The 18,511-nt window shown below is 57.0% G+C and overlaps 1 protein-coding gene across 1 annotated transcript in view; it reads left to right on the top strand.

Annotated features, from left to right (window-relative positions):
- The window catches only part of SDK2 (sidekick cell adhesion molecule 2), a 180,786-nt gene that overhangs the window by 94,891 nt on the left and 67,384 nt on the right, over positions 1–18,511 (top strand). Inside the window, exon 3 of the mRNA XM_037914340.2 lies at positions 4,478–4,637. Within this exon, the coding sequence (XP_037770268.1) occupies positions 4,478–4,637 (160 nt within the window). The remainder of the gene's footprint in view (positions 1–4,477; positions 4,638–18,511) is intronic.

Raw genomic sequence — 18,511 nt, forward strand, 5'->3', positions numbered from 1 at the left:
CCGCTGTCCTCTGGGCATAGGGGGAACCATGGCGCTTGCCTGCCCTGGGGTGAGAGCCCGACGCCTTTGGCTCACCGGAGACATTCTGCCGCCTTTACGCTGACAGTCCTGAGTTTGGTCCGTGGACGAGAGAAGCCAGGAAATCCAAATGCCCACCTGCAAGCGAACTGCCCCGCATGAAAGAAGCTGAGAGCCTTTTAGTTCAGTGCGCAACCCCTCCTGCCCCCGCCCTGTTGTTTGCTGTGAAGCGGGCCCCCAGCGGGGAAGGGGCATTCAATCCCAGGGGGCCAGGGCAGCTATTGTCATCAAACAGACTGCTGATGACAAGAACTAAGGGCAGTGGGTTTTGTGCGCCGTGTTTATTTTCTCTCCCCCTCCCCCCGGTAAATAAATAAAATAAAACTGCAATTCAAAGCACACTTGAAGGCTGCTGGGGAATATGATTGTGCCTTTGCAGTATAAGGGCTTCCATTTGTTAAACCGAAAATGGAGCTGTGTGTTTCAATTTAGAGGTTCCTTAGCAAATAAAACCAGAGAAGTGCGACTGTTTCTTCTTCTCTCGCTCAGCCTGCAACTCCCCAGCCCCCAGTGTTAAAAGTCCAGCACCATCTGAGCCGCTGCAAACGGAGCGGGGAATAAAGGAAACAAAGCAGCTTAAATAAGCCCTAGACGGACTAAGCTCCTGTCGATATGGTTGCAAAAATGGCTTGGAGGGGAGAGGTGGAAGGAGGTTTCTGAGCTGTGTGATTACTGGGGGTGGCTTCTCGGGGTAACCAGATTAATGTAGGCCCATACCAGCCACCTCTAGTTTAAAGAGTGACTGCGGGAGTGTGGGGGGTTCATCTTGTAATCGATCCAGCTGTGTCTGTGAGACTGCTGCTCTCTAGTGAATGGATCAGAACTGCTCAGTTGTGTTTCATAGAACCTGTACTGTTAATCACTAATGGGGATTCTCCGTTAGTTCAGGTGGCAAGATCCAAATTCCGTCCCCACTCATGCCAGGATTTTCCACCAGCAGTGGGATGACTGCTGTGATTTCCTAGGTGTCCCAAGGTTCTTTCCACTATTCCCAGATCTAACTGGCGCAGTTTGTGTGTTGAAAGCAGGAAGTCCTTAATGGTGCTGGATCAGCACGGCCGGTGGTTTCACTGATGCAAAGGAGGAAGGGTGCCCAGCTCACTCTCCTCTAGCTGTGTCGGCTCAGGCCGGGCTAATGGGAGCACGAATTGGCTTGTGTCAGTAAAGCCGCTTACACAGGGTGACCTGCTGGAGAGTGATAGGGTGGGATAGGAATTGAGTGGGAGCCCTCTGGAGCAGCAGCTCTCAACCTTTCCAGACTCCCATCCCCCTTTCCGGAGTCTGATTAGTCTCGTGTACCCCCAGGTTTCACCTCACTTCAAAACTACTTGCTTAGAAAATCAGACATAAAAACACAAAAGTGTCACAGCCACACTGTTACTGACAAATCACTTCCTTTCTCCTTTTTACCATAGAATTATAAAATAAATCCAGTGGAATATAAATACTGTCCTTCTATTTCCGTGTACAGTCTATAGAGCAGTATAAACAAGTCGTTGGATGAAATTTTAGTTGGTACTGACTGCGCTAGTGCGTTTTATGTAGCCTGTTGTCAAACGAGGCAAATAGCTAGATGAGTCGTTGCATGCCCTGGAAGGCCGCTGCGTACCCCCAGGGCTATGCATAATCCTGGTTGAGAACCACTGCTCTAAAGGCCCTCATGGTGTCCTGCGTTCCAGGAGACACCAGAACCCTGCCAGAGAAGCAAGCTTGATTTGTCCTTTAGGGCTACCTCAGCCATGCCTAGAAACACCTCCCCTCCCTCGCCCCCCCTGAGTCCAAGCACCACAAAGATCCTCAGTTCCTTTGGTCTGGGATTTTTACCCGCCTTCCATGTGCTGCGAGAAGTCCACTGGCAAGTCTCATCTTCCCAGGGAGGAGAGCAACGATAAGAGTCTTTGGTCCTTTCGTTGGCTACTCCCCAATCCAGACGCGGGGAGTTTCCACTTGTCAGATGGACCCAGAGCCCGTCTGGCATTGATGGGGCTCCCCTTTCAGAAGGGGCGGAACAATTTCCCTCGAAGAGCAATGCGTCTCCCTAATGAATGTCCCTCCCCTGCAGAGTCATTCAGCCGGTCAAAGAGGCCCACGCTACGCCTGCTCAAACATTACACTGCAGTACAGAGCACAGACGCTGCCAGTGAGGTTAATTCAGGCAGACGCTCACAAGCATTTGACAGGGTCTGAACGCTTCCTTCGCATTCTAATACTGGTTTGATCAATATTAACCTGCCAGCGGGCCCGGCGGATTCCAGGGCCAGATCTGTCAGTGTCCAGTTGACACGTGAGGACCTTGGCATGAGCTGGCGCTTGGTCTGCCGGCATCACATGGGCGAAGGCCAATGGGAGAGGAGGTGCCGAATGCGAGGCGGGGGGTGTCCAGCGGACAGCCAGAGGGTGGGGAAGCGCCAAATGTGAGGGATAGTGGTGTCTGGTTGATGGCCGGTGGAAGGCAAGGTGCCGAATGTGAGGGATAGTGGTGTCTGGTTGATGGCCAGTGGAAGGCGAGGTGCCGAATGTGAGGGGTAGTGGTGTCTGGTTGATGGCCAGTGGAAGGCGGGGTACCGAATGCGAGGGGTAGTGGTGTCTGGTTGATGGCCAGTGGAAGGCGGGGTGCCGAATGCGAGGGGTAGTGGTGTCTGGTTGATGGCCAGTGGAAGGCGAGGTGCCGAATGCGAGGGGTAGTGGTGTCAGGGCGATGGCTAGTGGCCAGGGAGATGTTCACGGGACACTGTCTATTGGTGTGTGCCCCCGACATTGCCTAGGATAGAGAGCGCTTGGTTTCACAGCCTGAGCATGTGTCTGGGGGCCTGGGATGGCTGAGTTCCATACCCCCCTTGTGTGACTGTGGGTGATGTCCTCAGGGTTCCCCTGTGCTGGGAAACAGGGGTACAGCTCCTGCCCGGCCTGGCGGGGTGGGGAGGAGGTTTGCAAAGGGCTCTGAGATCCCCTGGCACCAAAGCCTCATTATCTCCCTGGCCGCAGCATGGAAGCCTCCACTGTCAGCGCAGGAGAAATCTTCCCCGGGGCAAAGATGTCCCCAGGCCTCATCTCAGCCTTGGCAGGGCTCTTTTAAGCACCAGGTGGCTGGAAAGAACAAGCCCTTCAAAGTCCCCTTACTCCCCCCCCCCTTGCTCCTTCTCCATCCCCCATGCCTTTCGCCCCTGCCCACCCCGGCCCCTTTCCAAACCTCCTCCCCCACCCAGACATGTGCCAGGGCCTCTACCCTGCTGCGCAGGAGAGGTCAGGTTGGCGAGGGGGGTGCTTCCAGAGAGCGAGGCTGGGGCCGAAATTGCCTCAGTGAGGCCCAGCCCGGGCGGGTCTCGGGGGCTGCACTGGCTTTTTTTGGTAGGAGTCCTGACAGCTCCATCCCGCGTATGCAGAGGAGAGAATTGGCTCCGTCTCTCAGCCACCGGCCCGGCCAGACCGCGGCACTGTCAGCCAGTGGAGGGACATTGGGGTAGACCCCCAGCAGCTCCGTTGAGGGGTTTTTCTCTGTGGAAACCCAACCCCCACCTCTCCCAGTCCTGCCCCCCTCCCAGCTCCGGCATAACGAGCTGCCCCCTGTTCTGGCAACAGTGGGCTGGGCTGGTTAGCGTGGTGACAAGGGAGGTTAGAGCAGGGGGCTGGGAGGCGGGTTAGGGCATGGGATTGAGAGTCCAGGTCCCGGGGATTTACCCCCGTTGAGGGAGGGAGATGGCTCTGACGGTTTGAACAGGACTCCTGGGTTCTCGTCCCAGCTCTGTCCCTGAACCAGGCCACCTGCCCTTGGTTTCCCCAGCTGTAAAGCAGGACTGAGACTGGCCAAGGTGTGTCATGGGGCCCCGGAACGGCGCAAGGGGTCGCTGGAGAAGTGCTGCCCCTGTGCCTGGCAGCCCTGGGAGAGGGAAAGTGGCCTTGGGGTACAGCACTGGGCTGGGAGTCAAGAGATCAACTTCCTCTCTGCCACTGAGTGCCGGTGTGCCCCGGGCAAGGCTCTTCACCTCCCAGGGCTTCAGTCCCCCCGGGTAATCCTTGCATCCTCCTGCCCAGGACCATGGGGCTCTGACCATCCAGGCCGAACGAGCAAAGAGGAGGCCTCAGTCACAAGCCAGCCCAGGGCCCAATGCCCAGCAGTGCAGCCCCCACCTCCCCGCAGGGCAGCTCTGCTGGAGTCAACGGAGGCACCTGCCAGTGACTCAGGGAGGCAGCTGGGCTGGCGTGTGCCCACCTGACGGGGCTGAGGCTGGCCTTGGGAGGGGGGTGACTCCTACCAGTTGCCGTTCGGCCTGATGTCTGGCGCCTGCAATGCCGTGGGTACCATGGGGAGGTGTATGCACCGTGAGAGGGGACGGGGGCGCCATGGGGTGCTCTGGGGATCCCGTGGGTTTCATTTTGCCCCCTTTGCCTCTCTTTCTAGATGACGTTTCGCCGTATTTCAAAACGGAGCCGGTCCGGAGCCAGGTCCACCTGGAAGGGAACCGCTTGGTCCTGACCTGCATGGCCGAGGGCAGCTGGCCCCTGGAGTTCAAGTGGCTTCACAACAACAAGGAGCTGACCAAGTTCTCTCTGGAATACAGGTGAGCGAGCCCCCGCGCCCACCCTGCCCCGCCCCGGTGGGGAACTGCCGGGACCTTTCCTCAGCAACGGCGCTGGGGAGGCTTGCGCGTCTCTACTGTTTCTTCCGCTCAGGCTGTTGTGGGGTGGAGCGAGGGGAGCTGGCCGGGGCGTCCCAAGGCCCCAGGTGAGGGCACACAAGTGTCCTGTAAAGCGGATGAGTTCCCCCGGTGTCTGGGCACGCAGAGGGGGTGGCTTGCTGGGGAGGTGGGATGCAGGGACAAGCTCGGAGCCAAGATGAAGTGACGTTGCCCTCTCCCCACATCCCTGGGCCCAATCCACCCGAGGGCAGGAAATCGCTAACAGTGTCGCCAGCCGTCCGTCCCTGTGGGTTGATCGGCGAGCGAGGAGCAGGCAGGGCCCCCAGGATGTGCCGGGATGCACCAGCCCCCACGTCCAAGGCACTGGAGAGCGGCTAAGGGGCCAGGGCTGAGGAAAAAGTGAAGAGTGGCAGGAGACGTGTCCCCCTTTGTTCTCCAAGCTCCTGTCCCTTTCTAAGGGCCCTGCTGGGCAGCGAGGGTGGCAGGTGCCGGCAATGGTTTTCCTGGGGCGTGGGCAACTGCCCTGTGCTGGCCATGGGTGTCCAAGAGGCCTGTGGGAATTGACAGTTAATTCCTGGATTCACGCCCTTCTCCCAGACGCTACGGTATAGTCTCTGGCTTGTGCCCGTTGGGGGCAGTCTGCCCACCTGTTGCCCTGCAGGCTGCCCCATGAACACTGTGGCAGGGGCTTTTGGGAGGTGGCTGAGCAGGGACTCAGGATCGACAGGGACGAGGTGGCCACGGTGCAGCCCATGCCAATGCCATGCCAATGCTGCCGTCCCCTTGACCATGGAGTGTGGCCTGGGGAGACTACAGGTCCCAGCATTCAATGCTCCATCTTGGCCCAGCACAGGGGATTAAGGGGGAGTGTTGCATGCTGGGACTTGTAGTCTCAGCTGGCTGCCCCTCTGCAGGAGATGAGAGCAGCTGGTATCGGCCGCATTTTAGGCAAATGACGAGGTTCCTCAGGCCCGGCCCCTGGTTCTGGTCCGTCTGGGTGGGAGGGAAGGAGCCGTGCGTGTGGTGCCCCTGGGTCGGCGCACGCTGCTGAGCATGCCAAGGGCTGCCTTGCCGCGTCTGGGGAAGCGGATTTGAGCAGGCCGGCGTCGGGAGGGAGTGCTCAGGCAGAGCGGCATGCGGACTGCGCGGCGGGCAGAGGCCAAGGCGACGCTGCTGGCATGCAGCACACCCAGGGCACGGTCTGGAGAGGCCTGCATGTTTGTCAAGGGGGAAGGGGCAGGAACCGGGGCTGCTGAGGTCCCTGCTTTCCCAGGAGGGTTTAAAACCCGTTTCCCAGGAACAGTTTGGCTGTGGACTCCCTCTGCCCCGGACCAGCACCGCCCCCTGGCCAAGACGTTCCCAGGGAGCGAGTGCGGGACCCGGGGGGCATGGGGAAACCCACTGGATGTTGAAATATTATAGTGCAGTAGCACCTGGAAGCCGCGAGTAGGGATGGGGTCCTCACTGTGCTGGGCTGTCCCAGGCTGACCCCACCTGGGACTGATCAGGTGCCGCCCACTGAGACTGGGAGGCCAAGGACCCGGTGATAACTTGAAGATCACCTGGTCCTCATAAAAGCCAGCAGGAGCCCAGCAGAACTGCGGCAAGTCGGTAGATCCTGCATGAGCCGCTGGGACCGGGTTTCTAGCCGGCTCAGGCAGGTGGCCTGCAAAGAGTGATCCTGCAGGGAGCAGGCTAGGAAGGAGAAGGAAGCAGTGAGGCCTTTGACAGGCAGGCAGGCAGCCAGTGTGGGGTAATTCTGGCGAGGAGCCGGCTCCAGCAGAAGACCCCTGGTCAGGGGAGAGGATCGGATTGACCTGTTGAATTTATGTCACGCTGTTTGATTTGGAAGATCCAGAGCTGAGGCCTGGGAGAAAAGGGACTGGGGCCTCCGGCAGGAGAGCACACAGGCCAGGGCATCCGCCTGGTGGCTTCCCCACACAAAGACAAAGACAGCCCCTGCCCGGGTGGGGCTGGGTACTGATTTGGGTCGGTGAGATCTGTATGCGGCGTGCACCCCGCTCTGTTAATCCATTAACGCCGGGTGGAACGCTTTGAAGATGAAAAGCGCCGCAGGCTAATATTGCAGCGCTGTGTACTTAGCCGGCGCTCGCCATCTTCACGTTGTCCCGTGCTTTGACCATTATCGATAGCTTTCGCCGCGATTGGCAACGTCGTCAGCCCATCGTCAGCTTTATTCCCAGCTCCCCGGCTCGCGTGGCGGGTGGGAGGAATCAGAAAGAAAAGCCACTGGCCCGGAGTCACAGCCACTCGAGGCTCACCTTTAAATCAAGCCGGGCGCCTCTCCCCCTCTCCTCCGTGTGTGTCATCCTCTCTATTTTAATCAATAATTCAGCCCTAGATGAGCCGTTCCCCATTTCAAGTAATCAAATCCAAAAGCTTCTCGTTGCCGTAGCAACTCCTAAGTGGTCCAGGACCCTGGGAACGCAGACAATGGGCCCGCATGTGAAATCCCCTCCCTGATGGTCGCCTTGAGGGCCCCATTGTTGGCCGCTGGGCCCACGGCCTGCTATGAAGGGAAGTAACTTTGTTTTGTGTTAGCCGAAGGGGTGGGAGCAGAAGACTCAGGAATGCCAGTCTCTGCCCTCGCTGCACTGGGTGGGATCTGACTTCTGGAGCTGTCTGGAGCCGTTCGCTTTCCTTGCAAGGCTGAAAGCGGGACCCGGCATGCGGGAAGGTTTGCTGAGCTCCCTGGCGTGTCCGTGGGAGCACTCCGCAGGCAGACTGAGGGGGCACCATGCGCAGGGCGGCTGGGGTGGGCTTCTGCTTTGAGGTTTATTTTTCCAGTTGAAATTCTGGGGTTGCAAGGAAAAATGCCAAACTAAGAGTCAAATTACCCCTCCCTGCTGTGCCCAGACAGGCAGCGAGCTCTGGGAAAGACAGAGTCACACCCCGTCGCACTGCACCCAGGGCCCATTCCTGGGCTCTGCACTCCAGCTAACCTCTTGGGGCATTTGCCTGAGTGAACAATGTCTCTGCAGCTCCCATCACCATCGCATCTGGGCACCGCACCATCATTAATGAATTTGTCTTTACATAAGCCCCTGGAGCTGGGCAAGTGTCATTTTCCCCATGTTATAGATAGGGAAACTGAGGCACTGAGCTGCAAAGGGTCTTGCCTGCAATCACAGAGGCAGCTGGCTATTGAACCCAGAGTTCCCAAATACTGGCCCAGTGCCTTCGCCACAATCCTGCAGCGAGCGTAAGACCTTCCAGACTTGGCTTGCAGTGACTCTCTGGGGCAGGGCAGGGGAGGGGGGTGTCACTCACTAAGCCAACAAGCATAGAACAAATTGCCAGTGAGAGGGCGAGAGTGAAGCTGGTGCTGCCCAGTGGAGTGGGGGCCGGGTGGGTGAGGAAGAACCAGCACAACGTATGGGTGTTTCACACGCAGCCCGTCACACGCCTCAGCCTTCCCTGCCCCCTGCTGTGAGAACAGCCCCAGCTCTTGCACCCCGAATTGGGAGGGAGGCACCACCGTGATGCTCGCAGCAGCCCCATGGAGTGTGTGTGGGGAGCCTGTCCAGGGCAGCAGAGCCCAGGGTTCTTGAGAGCCCCCTACACTGCAAACAGTCACAGGAACACAGCTGCCAGTTCGAGGGACCTAGGGATCTGTGGGTGCAAATGCTCCCATTCGGGCTTCCGACAACCCGCAGGCCCAGGAGACAGACGGACAGACACACACACACACACACACCCCGCGGGCAGCTGGGGCAAACCCACCAAGAGGCTTAGCACAGCCAACTCAGGGGACTGACTGGTCGGGGGAGGCACCAAGATGGGGACTTGAGGGCACTGTTGGAGTGGGGAGCGAGATGAGTGTCCCGACCGGGGTGTGGACTCCCAGACAGAGGGCTAGAGCTGGGAGCTAGAATCAGGCTGGGTTTGCTGCTCTGCCACCTGTGAGTTTCTATAAACTCTCCTCCGATGCTGAAACATCCGGGAGGCAACAGAAAAGCTGGCGGTGCTGTGGGCGGGGTGGATCTCTGGGTCCCTGCGGGGGGCTGGGGATCGGTGTCGTGAGCAACATGGGGAGCCGATGAACCAGGGCAGCGAGAGAAGTGCTGAGGTGGAGGCCGACCCGACAGCTTATCTGGCAGCTGCTGTGGCGGCGTTTCCAAGGTGGGTTATTTATTCATGTGACAGGTGCTGGGGCTGGGATTGTGGCATGCACACGGATCAGCCTGGAAAGGAGCCAGCCATTGCAGCTCTTAAAGGAGAAGACAGAGAACAGGCTCCTGGTTAACATGTTATGGTGTGGGGCAGTATGTCAAGGGGGCTCTTCCCTTCTTGGAAAGTCCCGCAACAGCCGCACTGTGCAAAACCGGGACGCAGAGCCACTCGCTGCCCCCTCGCCCGCAGCGCCGCCCCGCTGACCAGCGTAGGTGCTGCGGGGCATTTCGATACGGGCTGCCTCCGCTGAGAACCAAGCTGGCGTCGTCCTATCTTTGTTAGTGGCATGGGGAGGGGGAATCGAGGCCTTTCCCTGTGGGAAAGGGTCACGTGGCTAGGGAGGCTTGGAAGCGTTAGCGGGATATCAGGAAATGTCCGTTTCACCACAAACCAATAGGTCCATCAAGGAGAAGTGAAATTTACAGCTAGGCAAAGTAAGGCAAATGCTGCTTGAGAACTCGTTTGAGTTGGATTTAAGGCTACTTCCTTTGTGTGTTCTGACACGGATGATGACAGGTTGTGTTTTCAGGGTTACAGAGCAGTGGTTTTCAACCTTTTCTCATTTGCGAACCCCTAAAAAAATTTCCAATGAAGGGTGCAGACCCTTTTGGGGAATGTTAGACATAGTCTGTGGACCCCAGGTTGAAAACCACTGTTAGAGACCTTTAACTTCTTGAATCTCAAGTCTACTGTCATTAAATAATTGCCCGGCTCCCCCACTGTCTGACATCCCCACCCCATAATTTCCCACAACTGTGAAAATTTACATGGATAAAAGTAAAAAAAAAAAACCTGCTTAAGAATAAACATCACTGTTATCTGTCGAAAGGTACAGAAATGAAAATGGGTTTTTGCCCAGCCTGTGGCTGGGGGAGGGATGGGGAGATGTGATGCCAGTGTGGGAGGGAGGGAAAGGAAAGGGACAAACAATAAAGATTAGACCTTCTCCGGGGCCTTGTCCAAGTTACTCAGCCTGCTTGCACCAGCTGGACACAGGAGAGAGAGTGCCTCTGAGCTGCTGGAGGAAGGAAACTTTTCCACTTTGCCAAACGGCAGCCAGTCACTTGTCTGGCGTGGAAAGGCAGGGCAGCTGATGTAGCCACTTCTCCAAGGACTCTCTGGCTGCCAGGGTCCAACTCCCAAGAGGGTCAGTGGGGATTAACCCCTTCAGTTACGGCCCCGTCTTTCTCTCCCTGGCTGCATCGGCCCGCAAGCCCTTGGAGTGATGGGGACGTTCTCTGGATTTCACAGGGCTGTGGCCGGGATTCCCAGGTTTTAGATGTCAGGAGAGCAGGGCTGGGCTGAGGATGTCACGCCAATGGTCTTGCCCCCTGGTGACCTGGACACACTGGAAAACAACACCTGATGCAAAGTGAAAACCATCATCGTCACTCTAATAACTAGCCGTACCTCTGTGGCTCCCCGCAGGCTTCCCTTTCCTCAGTTAACCACGGCAGAAATGGAGGCCCGGGCACCCGACGACGAGTCCCAAGTCAGTGACAGAGCCTGGAGTTAGGAGCCAGGTCTCCTCTGCCCTTTCTGCTGGACCATGCTGCTGCCCCTGCCTGCGATGCACGTGGTCAGTCGTACCAGTGCCACCTTCGACTGGTGGGTCAGCGTGCCCAGGGGAGAGGACCCTTCCTGACCCCCGCCAGCTTGTCTTCCGGTGTTCTGAGCCAGGGGAGCTGCTCTCCCGTGTCTCAGCACATGGGGCTTGCAGGCCTAGTGTAAGCAAGTGCCAGGCCACTGAATTTGATGCCTCCTTTACCCCATGGCTGGATTTGGCCCCACATGACATCAAGGCTCTCAGTGCTCCAGGGGACAGGCTGGACTGGCGAGCGTGTGGAAACCCCTCCGTTTCCAGGCCAGAGGTGTCAGTGAAAACAGGATTCATTAAGCCCGGCGGGTGGCACAGTTCATGTCTTGATGAGAGTTACGTTAGATCTCCCATTGGCGACGAGGAATGCGGAGCCCGAAGAGGGGCCCAGATTAGCTGAAGCACTCTCAGGCCAGGAGCAAAACATGCTCCCCATTGCTGCGGGAATAATGCAAAATGTCAACCATTAAATTGGATTGTGGGAACTCGAGTAAGAACAGGGTGGGGGTGGAGGGGCGGCGTGCACAGTCTGGGGAGGAGAGACTGCACGGGGGGTGCTGAGGTCACGGAGACAAGGCCGCCCTAAGTGCACCCTGCAGCATCCACCACTGTCGTGTCCCGGTGCCGAGAGTGGGTGGGTTGGGTTTACTACAGGCAGCCTGGCCTCCTGATTAGCATAGGAGACCTGGAGTCCGGACTCCTGGGTTCTATTCCCACCACTGGGCTGGGCAGTGGGAGCTAGTGGTTAGAGCAGTGGGGTGCTGGGGGTCTGCTTGCTGGCTCTGGGAAGAAGCGTGGTTTAGTAATTACAGGACTGGTAGTCAGGACTTCTGGGTTCTATTTCCGGGTCTGCCACTGACTCATTGGGTGACCACGGGAGAGTCACCGTCTAGCTCTGGGCCTCAGTTTCTCCATCTGTAATATACAAGCAGGGCCCATATTGCTGAAGTGCTTTGAGATCATTGGCTGAAAGGTTTCATATAAGTGTGACGGTCACGGTTGTCTCTTGGGTGCAAAGGTGGCCGTTTTTTGAGAAGGCTCCAGATTCCCCAATCCAGCTTCCAGCCAGAGGCTTGTGAGAGAAAACAACCACGTGCTGCGGGGAAAGGCAAACAAGTCAACCCGCCGATCTGCAGCTAATGAAGCAAATCACTGCCTGACTCTAACCCTCTTCTCCAGCCGCTCGGGCCCAGCCGGCCCTCGGCAGCTTGGTGCCGCCTGAGTCTCCGTGGAGACGGACGCCATTGAGGCGAGGGTCTGGGCCTCTTGTCTGGAAGTGGGGGGCTGCTGGTGAGGAAGCAGAAGCGCCAGAATTAGTTGTGATGGGCATAAATGGAAGGTTAATAGAGATGTAGGTGGCACGGTGCCAGCCAGAGGGGCAATAGTAATTAGCCGCTAACGAGTTTAGAAATGGACTTGTCCTTGGGGACGGTAGGGCTGGCCTGGATGCAAGGGCAGGGCTGGGAGATCCCTTTATGCCAAGGGCTCCCGCCTTTCTCTGACCCTCGGGAGGGTTGCGCCGGGGTGCGGCCATGGTCACCTCTCCAGCTGGCGAGCAGATCGGCGCCGTGGAGCTGCCGCTGGGCCCGGCTGGCCTTGCAGAGCGTCTCGCTCCCCAGTGCTCCGGCAGTTTCGTTCTTTGCTGCCGGTTTAGGCTTGGCAGAGCTCGCACCCGCCATCCGTCTGTGCTGCGAGCCCTGGTGCAAAAGGAACAAGGCAGGCCCCCCGTGTGCGCCCCCAGGAAACTCATCTTCTCCTTCACTGCCCTGGGCCCCGGCATGGCTGGGTCATTGCAATGGGTTTGCTTGGGCAGCTCTTCCCAGCACCGGGGCGAAGGATGTGGAGCTGCCTGGGTCTCTGCTACACATCAGGTGGGAGTGGCGAATGGAGGGGCAACCCACCGCCACGTCATTACAGGTTACAAAATCAAGCACCAAACCAGGCCCGCGGCCTCTTTCCAACATCCCCTGGGTGGCTGCACCCCTTGGCTTGGCGGGGCCTAGCGACAAGCCGGAGCCGTGTAGCTGTGTGGCTGTTACTTTCAGCATCGGACTGATCAGGCAGCCCGCCTGGGCAGAGCTAGCCTGCGTAGCAATATGCTCTACCTGGTCCGTTCAGCGTGCTCCGGCTATGTACAGCGCCAGGGACTGTAAGTCAAGCAGCATGCACCATACGGCTGCCAGCCGGTCACTCCCACTGGGATGCTTTGGGGCTTAGCAGCGATGCTGAAATGTGACCTGAAACCCAATGCTGCGGCTTTCTTTCCCCTTTCTCCGGAGCCGAGCTCAGCCAGCCCTGCCAATAGCTCGCTCCTAATGGCACAATTACTGCACTGTGCAGCCCTCGTAACAGGAAAATCACTCACGGTTGTTCAGCAAATACCAGTTTCAGGGTGGAAAAAAGTAATTACGTGGGTCAAAATTGTTTATCATCTTTAGTGGTTCTCTTCACTAGCCGGGGTTTCTGCTCGGATCAATTGCTTTACCAGTGAAGTTATTTCACAATTAACAGTGAATTTTGCCGCGGCTGGAGAGAGTGTTTTCCCTTCAGGTACATCGGGAGAAAGGTAATTGGATTGTAGAGTCTGCTGTTATAATGCTTAGTACAGGGGACTCTTGGGTTCTAATCCTGGCTCTGCAAGTCCCTGACTTTCCTCTGCGCCCTCAGTTTCCCCTCTTGTTAAGGGGTTCCAGTGGGAGGGTGTGGGGCTTAATGCACTCATTAAGCAAATTGGTGCCGCTGGGTGGAAGGTGCTTTCGAAATGCACAACATGATTATTTATTTGTATTGCGGTACGCTAAGAGGGCAGGACCCAGACCCCAAAGGTATTTAGGCACCTTGATTTCAAGGGGAGGTAGGCACCAAAATTCCATTGAGGAGCTGGGCCCAGGGACCTGTTACTCTGGGCCCGATACAAGCCTAACACAAGTCAAGGTCTCTACCCTGAAGCACTGAGTTTCAGACGAGACACAACAGGTGTTGACAGCAGACTCCAGAGGAGCACCTGGGAGCCGGCAGACAGCGACAGGGTGGGGTGAGCGCTGGCCATTGATAGCTATTCACTATCTGATCGGTTCCATTGCCAGGGCTATGAACTAGTGCCCAGTTTGATTTGTAGTTGTTTAAATCGGCACAAGGGCAGCCTGGTTACCAAGCCAGCTGAGTAATCTCTGTGCCTTGATCCTTCCGTCCTGGCACCAGCCCAGGAAGGAAGCAGTTTGGGGTATTGTCGCCCGGTAGCAGCCCCGGGTACAGCTGGAGAAGAGAAGTACCGGCTGACTCTTGGCTTGGTCGCTCTGTCGCTCGATCCTCTCTCTCCATCCAGGCATTTGCCCCGGGAGGGCCGGCTGGGTCAGCAGAAATGCAGGCCAGTGCGTTAGGAGTTGGCTGATAGCCTAGGAGTTGATGGTCACCCTAGACACTGGTTATTGTCTGTGTCACCGTATCGCCCCGAGACTGAGCCACGACACTGTTGCACTAGGTGCAGTACAAACACAGGCCAGAAAGCCAATCCCTGCCCCAAAGAGCTGGCAGCCTGCCCCCGTGAAACTGGGGTGTCCAAGGTGCCAGCTGCCTGCCCAGTGGGAAATGCCTGGATGCGAGATGGGAGTTCTGGATTTGGGTTGGCATCTTGTTATCCTTTGCACCCGCCCTCTGGGCTAGCTTTGGCCCAAGGCTCTCTGTGGAACACAGAGAGGGGAACGGCTTTGCCTAGCTTCGCAGAGTGAGGCAGTGGCAGGGCTGGCCCAGGAACCCAGGCGTCCTGTCTCTGTCTCCCATTTAACCACTCCAGCAATATCCTCTCTCTCTCTCACCGGACAGGAGAGCAGCCCTTGGCCACACGCAGGGCAGAGTCTCCCCATCCCCCTGGGGAGGGCAGTGACCCAACAGGCCCAGGCCCTCTCTGACCCCCCCATGCCCATGGGGAGGGAGGTCCGTGACCCCAGAAGAGTTTAGAACAGTGCACCCTTTGAACCTGGAGGCTACATCCGCCCCTGCCTACACCCCATCCATGCCGCCCCCCGGCAAGACAGATTCCTCCCTCGCCAAGAGCAGGGAGCATCTGAGGAAGTGGCAGCCTGTCTGCCGAGGCTCCGCGAAAGGAGCCGGCGGACGATGGTTCCCGGAAAGCCCTTGGCCAGCTGGCTGCAGCGCTGGGGGCTCCTTGCCCTGGCATGGGGACAGCCCAGGCTCCAGTTGCTCTTGCCAAACGAGGCGTCACTAATTCCCAAAGCAAGCGCCATGCCCCCCAGCCTGGCGTCTGCTCCGTTGCTTTCGTTGCCCACCTTGCACCGGATCTGGGTGCTGTCGCGGGTAGCCCATCATGGGTGCAACTGCCCTGGAGTCCCTCCCCCCGCGTACACCGAGCCCTCAAACCGATTGAAAAGAGCAGGGGTGGCCCTGCGAAGTGCTGGGGTCCTACCCCCGGCAGCGGAGTAGGAAGGAGCGGGGGCCCGAAGGCTGATTAGCCCAGCGAGGGCTCCTGCGCTGCCTTTCAGTCATTATGGCATTTAAGACTAATAAGTTCACTTTTTTCTTTTTAAAGAAAAGAACCTGTCTCCCGGCTTTGCACCGCGTTTCCATAGTAACCCCCCTCTTCTTCCCTGCCTGAGTCAGGGCCTGGCACGCAAAGAGGGGCGACTTGTGGAGGTGCCGAGAAGGGCGAGGGGGAAGGATGCGGGTCAGGGGGCCTTTCCTCCTTGCGCAGCCCTGGGGTTGCATCAGCCTGGCGCAGAGCTGGCGAGCTTCCCCCGTGAAGCGTGCTGGGCTCACTAGCTCCTTGTGGCTCCGACAGCCCGGCCTGCAGGGTGCTGCAAGGATACAGAAGATCGCTGTGCTGGTTAGCTTGTGTCTGTGCACCAGTCTCTGCAGATCAGCTCCCTCCCTCCCCTTTTACCTGCCTGGTGCCTGTGTCTGGAAAAATCCTGGGGAGGCTCTCAGGGAAAAGCTAAACTGCTGAGGGGAGGGTTTCGTCCTTCCTTTAAGGAGAAGGCAGCTTAATGCAGCGTCTCCGAAGAGTTTGGAGGCCGAGAAGTTGGAAAGATTTTGCCTACGGTGTGCTGCACTCTCTCTACCCCAGCCCCGTGCGCACACACTCCTATGGCTCGGGGCTAAGAAATTTTTCCGCGGTTTCTCTCTCCAGTGTGTGGCTCTCCTGTGGGTTCTCCGGAGTCTGAGATCTTTTCATACACGGAATCATAACATGCAAATCAGGCCGTGCGATGTCTTCAATGAAACCCTCCGAAGGAAAGAGCTTCTCTGGCGGATTGAGGATATTTATTTCTCGTGCAAGAAATTTAACATGCAGATTGGTTAGGGCTGGTAATTTATCACATGAGATTGTCGTATTAGGGTTTGCATTGAGTCCTGCTCCCTTCTGAAATTACATCGCGCATATATTAGAATATGGACAGACGGAAGGACGGACGGACTCACACACACGCCCCTCTCCCTCTATTAAATAAATTCTCATTCCGCTTCCATCCCTTCTCCCTCCACATCTGGTGCAGGACTCCAGCGCCCACCCTGAGGATTTCCCACGTCTTCCCAAGAGCCCAGATGCCCTCTGCCAGAAGCGTGGAGACTAGGAAAATTTAATTAGCTCCTTGGCTTGCATATTAGCTTCGTCAGACACATCGCTCACCCCCCAAAACATTTTTGCATGACTAATTCCCCACAAGGCTCTGGTTTGGGTTTCCTTTGCTATGCCACAGCCCCCACACTGCCTCGCTCGGGCCAGATACCCGTGGGTTCTCTTTCTGGCACAGGATTGTCGTTTTGGCTCTTGTAATACCTTTTCGGAGGAAGCTGGGAAGAAAACGGGCCTGGTTCTGCTCTCGCTCCCACCAGTTTCCCTCTGGAGCGGCTCTGCCCGAGTCAGTGGTTTTGCACCAGTGCGAAGCTGACGCAAGCGAGAGCAAGAATCGGCTGCTAAAACCAGAGAGCAGAATCCCAGTTTGGTTTCTGGGCTCCTTCCTCGCGCCTCACAAGTAAATGGCCACCGGCTGTGGGGATCTGAGCTGAGCGAAGAACTCAGGGTTTGGCTGTCTGATCGGAATTGACCGCAGGGGTGAGGGAAATGCAGCCAGTTAAAAATCAGACACATCCCAAACCCTGCAAGGTTCTTGAGGGTTCGGTGAACTTTACATTTAAACCAGAGCGGGAAGGAGGAGTGGGAAGGGTGGGGGACCCGTGCCGTGCCCTGTCCGTCAGGCTTTGCCCTGCCTGTGGGGACCCACATTCCAGTGAGCCAGGTGGCTACCGCCTGGCCAGGGATTGGGGGCGGATTGGAGAAGCAGTGGGTTTTCAGTCACTTCTCCCGCCGGCGCCCCCCACTCACAGTGGTAAGTCCCCACCTTCGCCCTGTGGGAGGCTGCTGCTCCTGCCCTTTCTGGGTGTCGCTTCATTTGAAGGGTCTGCTCAGTGCAGCGTGTATGTATGTACCAGTGCCCTGTACTGGGGGCAATCGGGACCGCTCTACTGCGTGTGACAGGCCCCGTGCCACTCCGAGGTAGGGGAGACTTTTCTTTAATTCACATAGCTGGGGTGCGTGCTTCTGGAGCAGGGGGCTCTGAGGTCTAGCCCCATTGCTGGCAGGAGGGTCCATGCAGCGCAATGTCCCCATCGATTTATTTGTTTCTGGAGAAGAGGAACAAAGTTTAAAAAACACTGAAAAGGCCAATATCATGGGAAGCCCTAGGGGGGTGTTTCCCGGTTATATTTGGAAAGAGACGCTTTTTTGATTTTCAGTTTTCTCGTGAGCCCTGGCCTACCCAGGTTGGTATGTTATTGTAGGGTTGCTCTGGAGGGCGGGGCTGCTTGTGTTATTGTAGGGTAGCCAAGCTGTGCGTGTTGATTGGTTAATGGGGAGGGGAGGTGTCCGTGGAAGAGCTGGGGTTACAGATCCAGTGTCTATTCGTGAGTTTGGATCAGCAGTCCAGGAAGGCACTCACCCCAGCGGCGGAGGAAAGTAGGACGTGTTCCCAGCCTCCTGCCCTGACCTTGGCTCTGTCCCTCTTAGATACTGAAACATGAATAGCCGTCTTGTTGTTTGTGCCTCTCTCCGGCCCGACGTGGCTGGGCTCTCCGCCCCTTGCGCGCCGTAGGAAGCCAGCAGATTAATGCATGTGCATAAATTATTAAACAGCGTATTGTTCTAGCCGGACCAATTGAGCTGGCGATTTACAAGGCCGCCGGAGTTACTGGAATTCCCCTGACCACAGCAAAAGGACTCTTTGGCAGGAGCCGCCAAGGATGGCTCTGGCCTCATGTGTCAAAATGCAGCTTTCTCCAATCAGGAGCTAATTGAGATTCAATAATGCCGTTAACATGAGCTGATTAAATACCGGGGGGATGGTTAAAAACATATTGAGTGAGGCCTCTCTGCTGGGGCTGGCCACGGCTCTCTGCATGTGGGGAGCTGGTAAATCTTGCTAAGTGTGTTTTAATGCTCTCTTGCCATGTCCTGATCACACAATAACGATTCTCGTACACGTCCCCCTGTAGAATTAATTAGTCGTTATACAGTGTGTTAATCAAAGGGGCTGTGCCAAGGCTCTGCGATCCCAAATCTATTGAGCTGCTGCTTACCGTGGCTTGTGTTGAAAGCATCACATGGACCTTGCGGCGTTCTGGTTTTTAATTTGCTAGAGCAAACGCTTCAGCTGCGACATCCCCTCACCCCCCAAAATAAATCAGTGGCATGAGCCATTAAACATCCCTTCAATAACAAACCAGCCTGCATGATCCTGGGCAACCCTACGATAACAAAGGGAGTGTTAGCATCCCAGGGCTCGTAAGCAGCCGTGCTGTACAATAACAAACCGGCACTTGCAGCCCAGCCCTCGTGAGTAACCCTATGATAATAAAGCGACATGAGCTTCGGGTGATGTCTTGGGTCAGGCGGCTGCCCCCCAAAATAGCCCAGATGCCTTTGCATCGGATTTGCTGCCACAGAGGGAAGTGCTAGCCACTGTTTCTCGTTGTTTCATCTTCATGGGAGGAG

Source organism: Chelonia mydas, chromosome 14 (assembly GCF_015237465.2).
Source record: "Chelonia mydas isolate rCheMyd1 chromosome 14, rCheMyd1.pri.v2, whole genome shotgun sequence".
Taxonomy (NCBI): Eukaryota; Metazoa; Chordata; order Testudines; family Cheloniidae; genus Chelonia; species Chelonia mydas.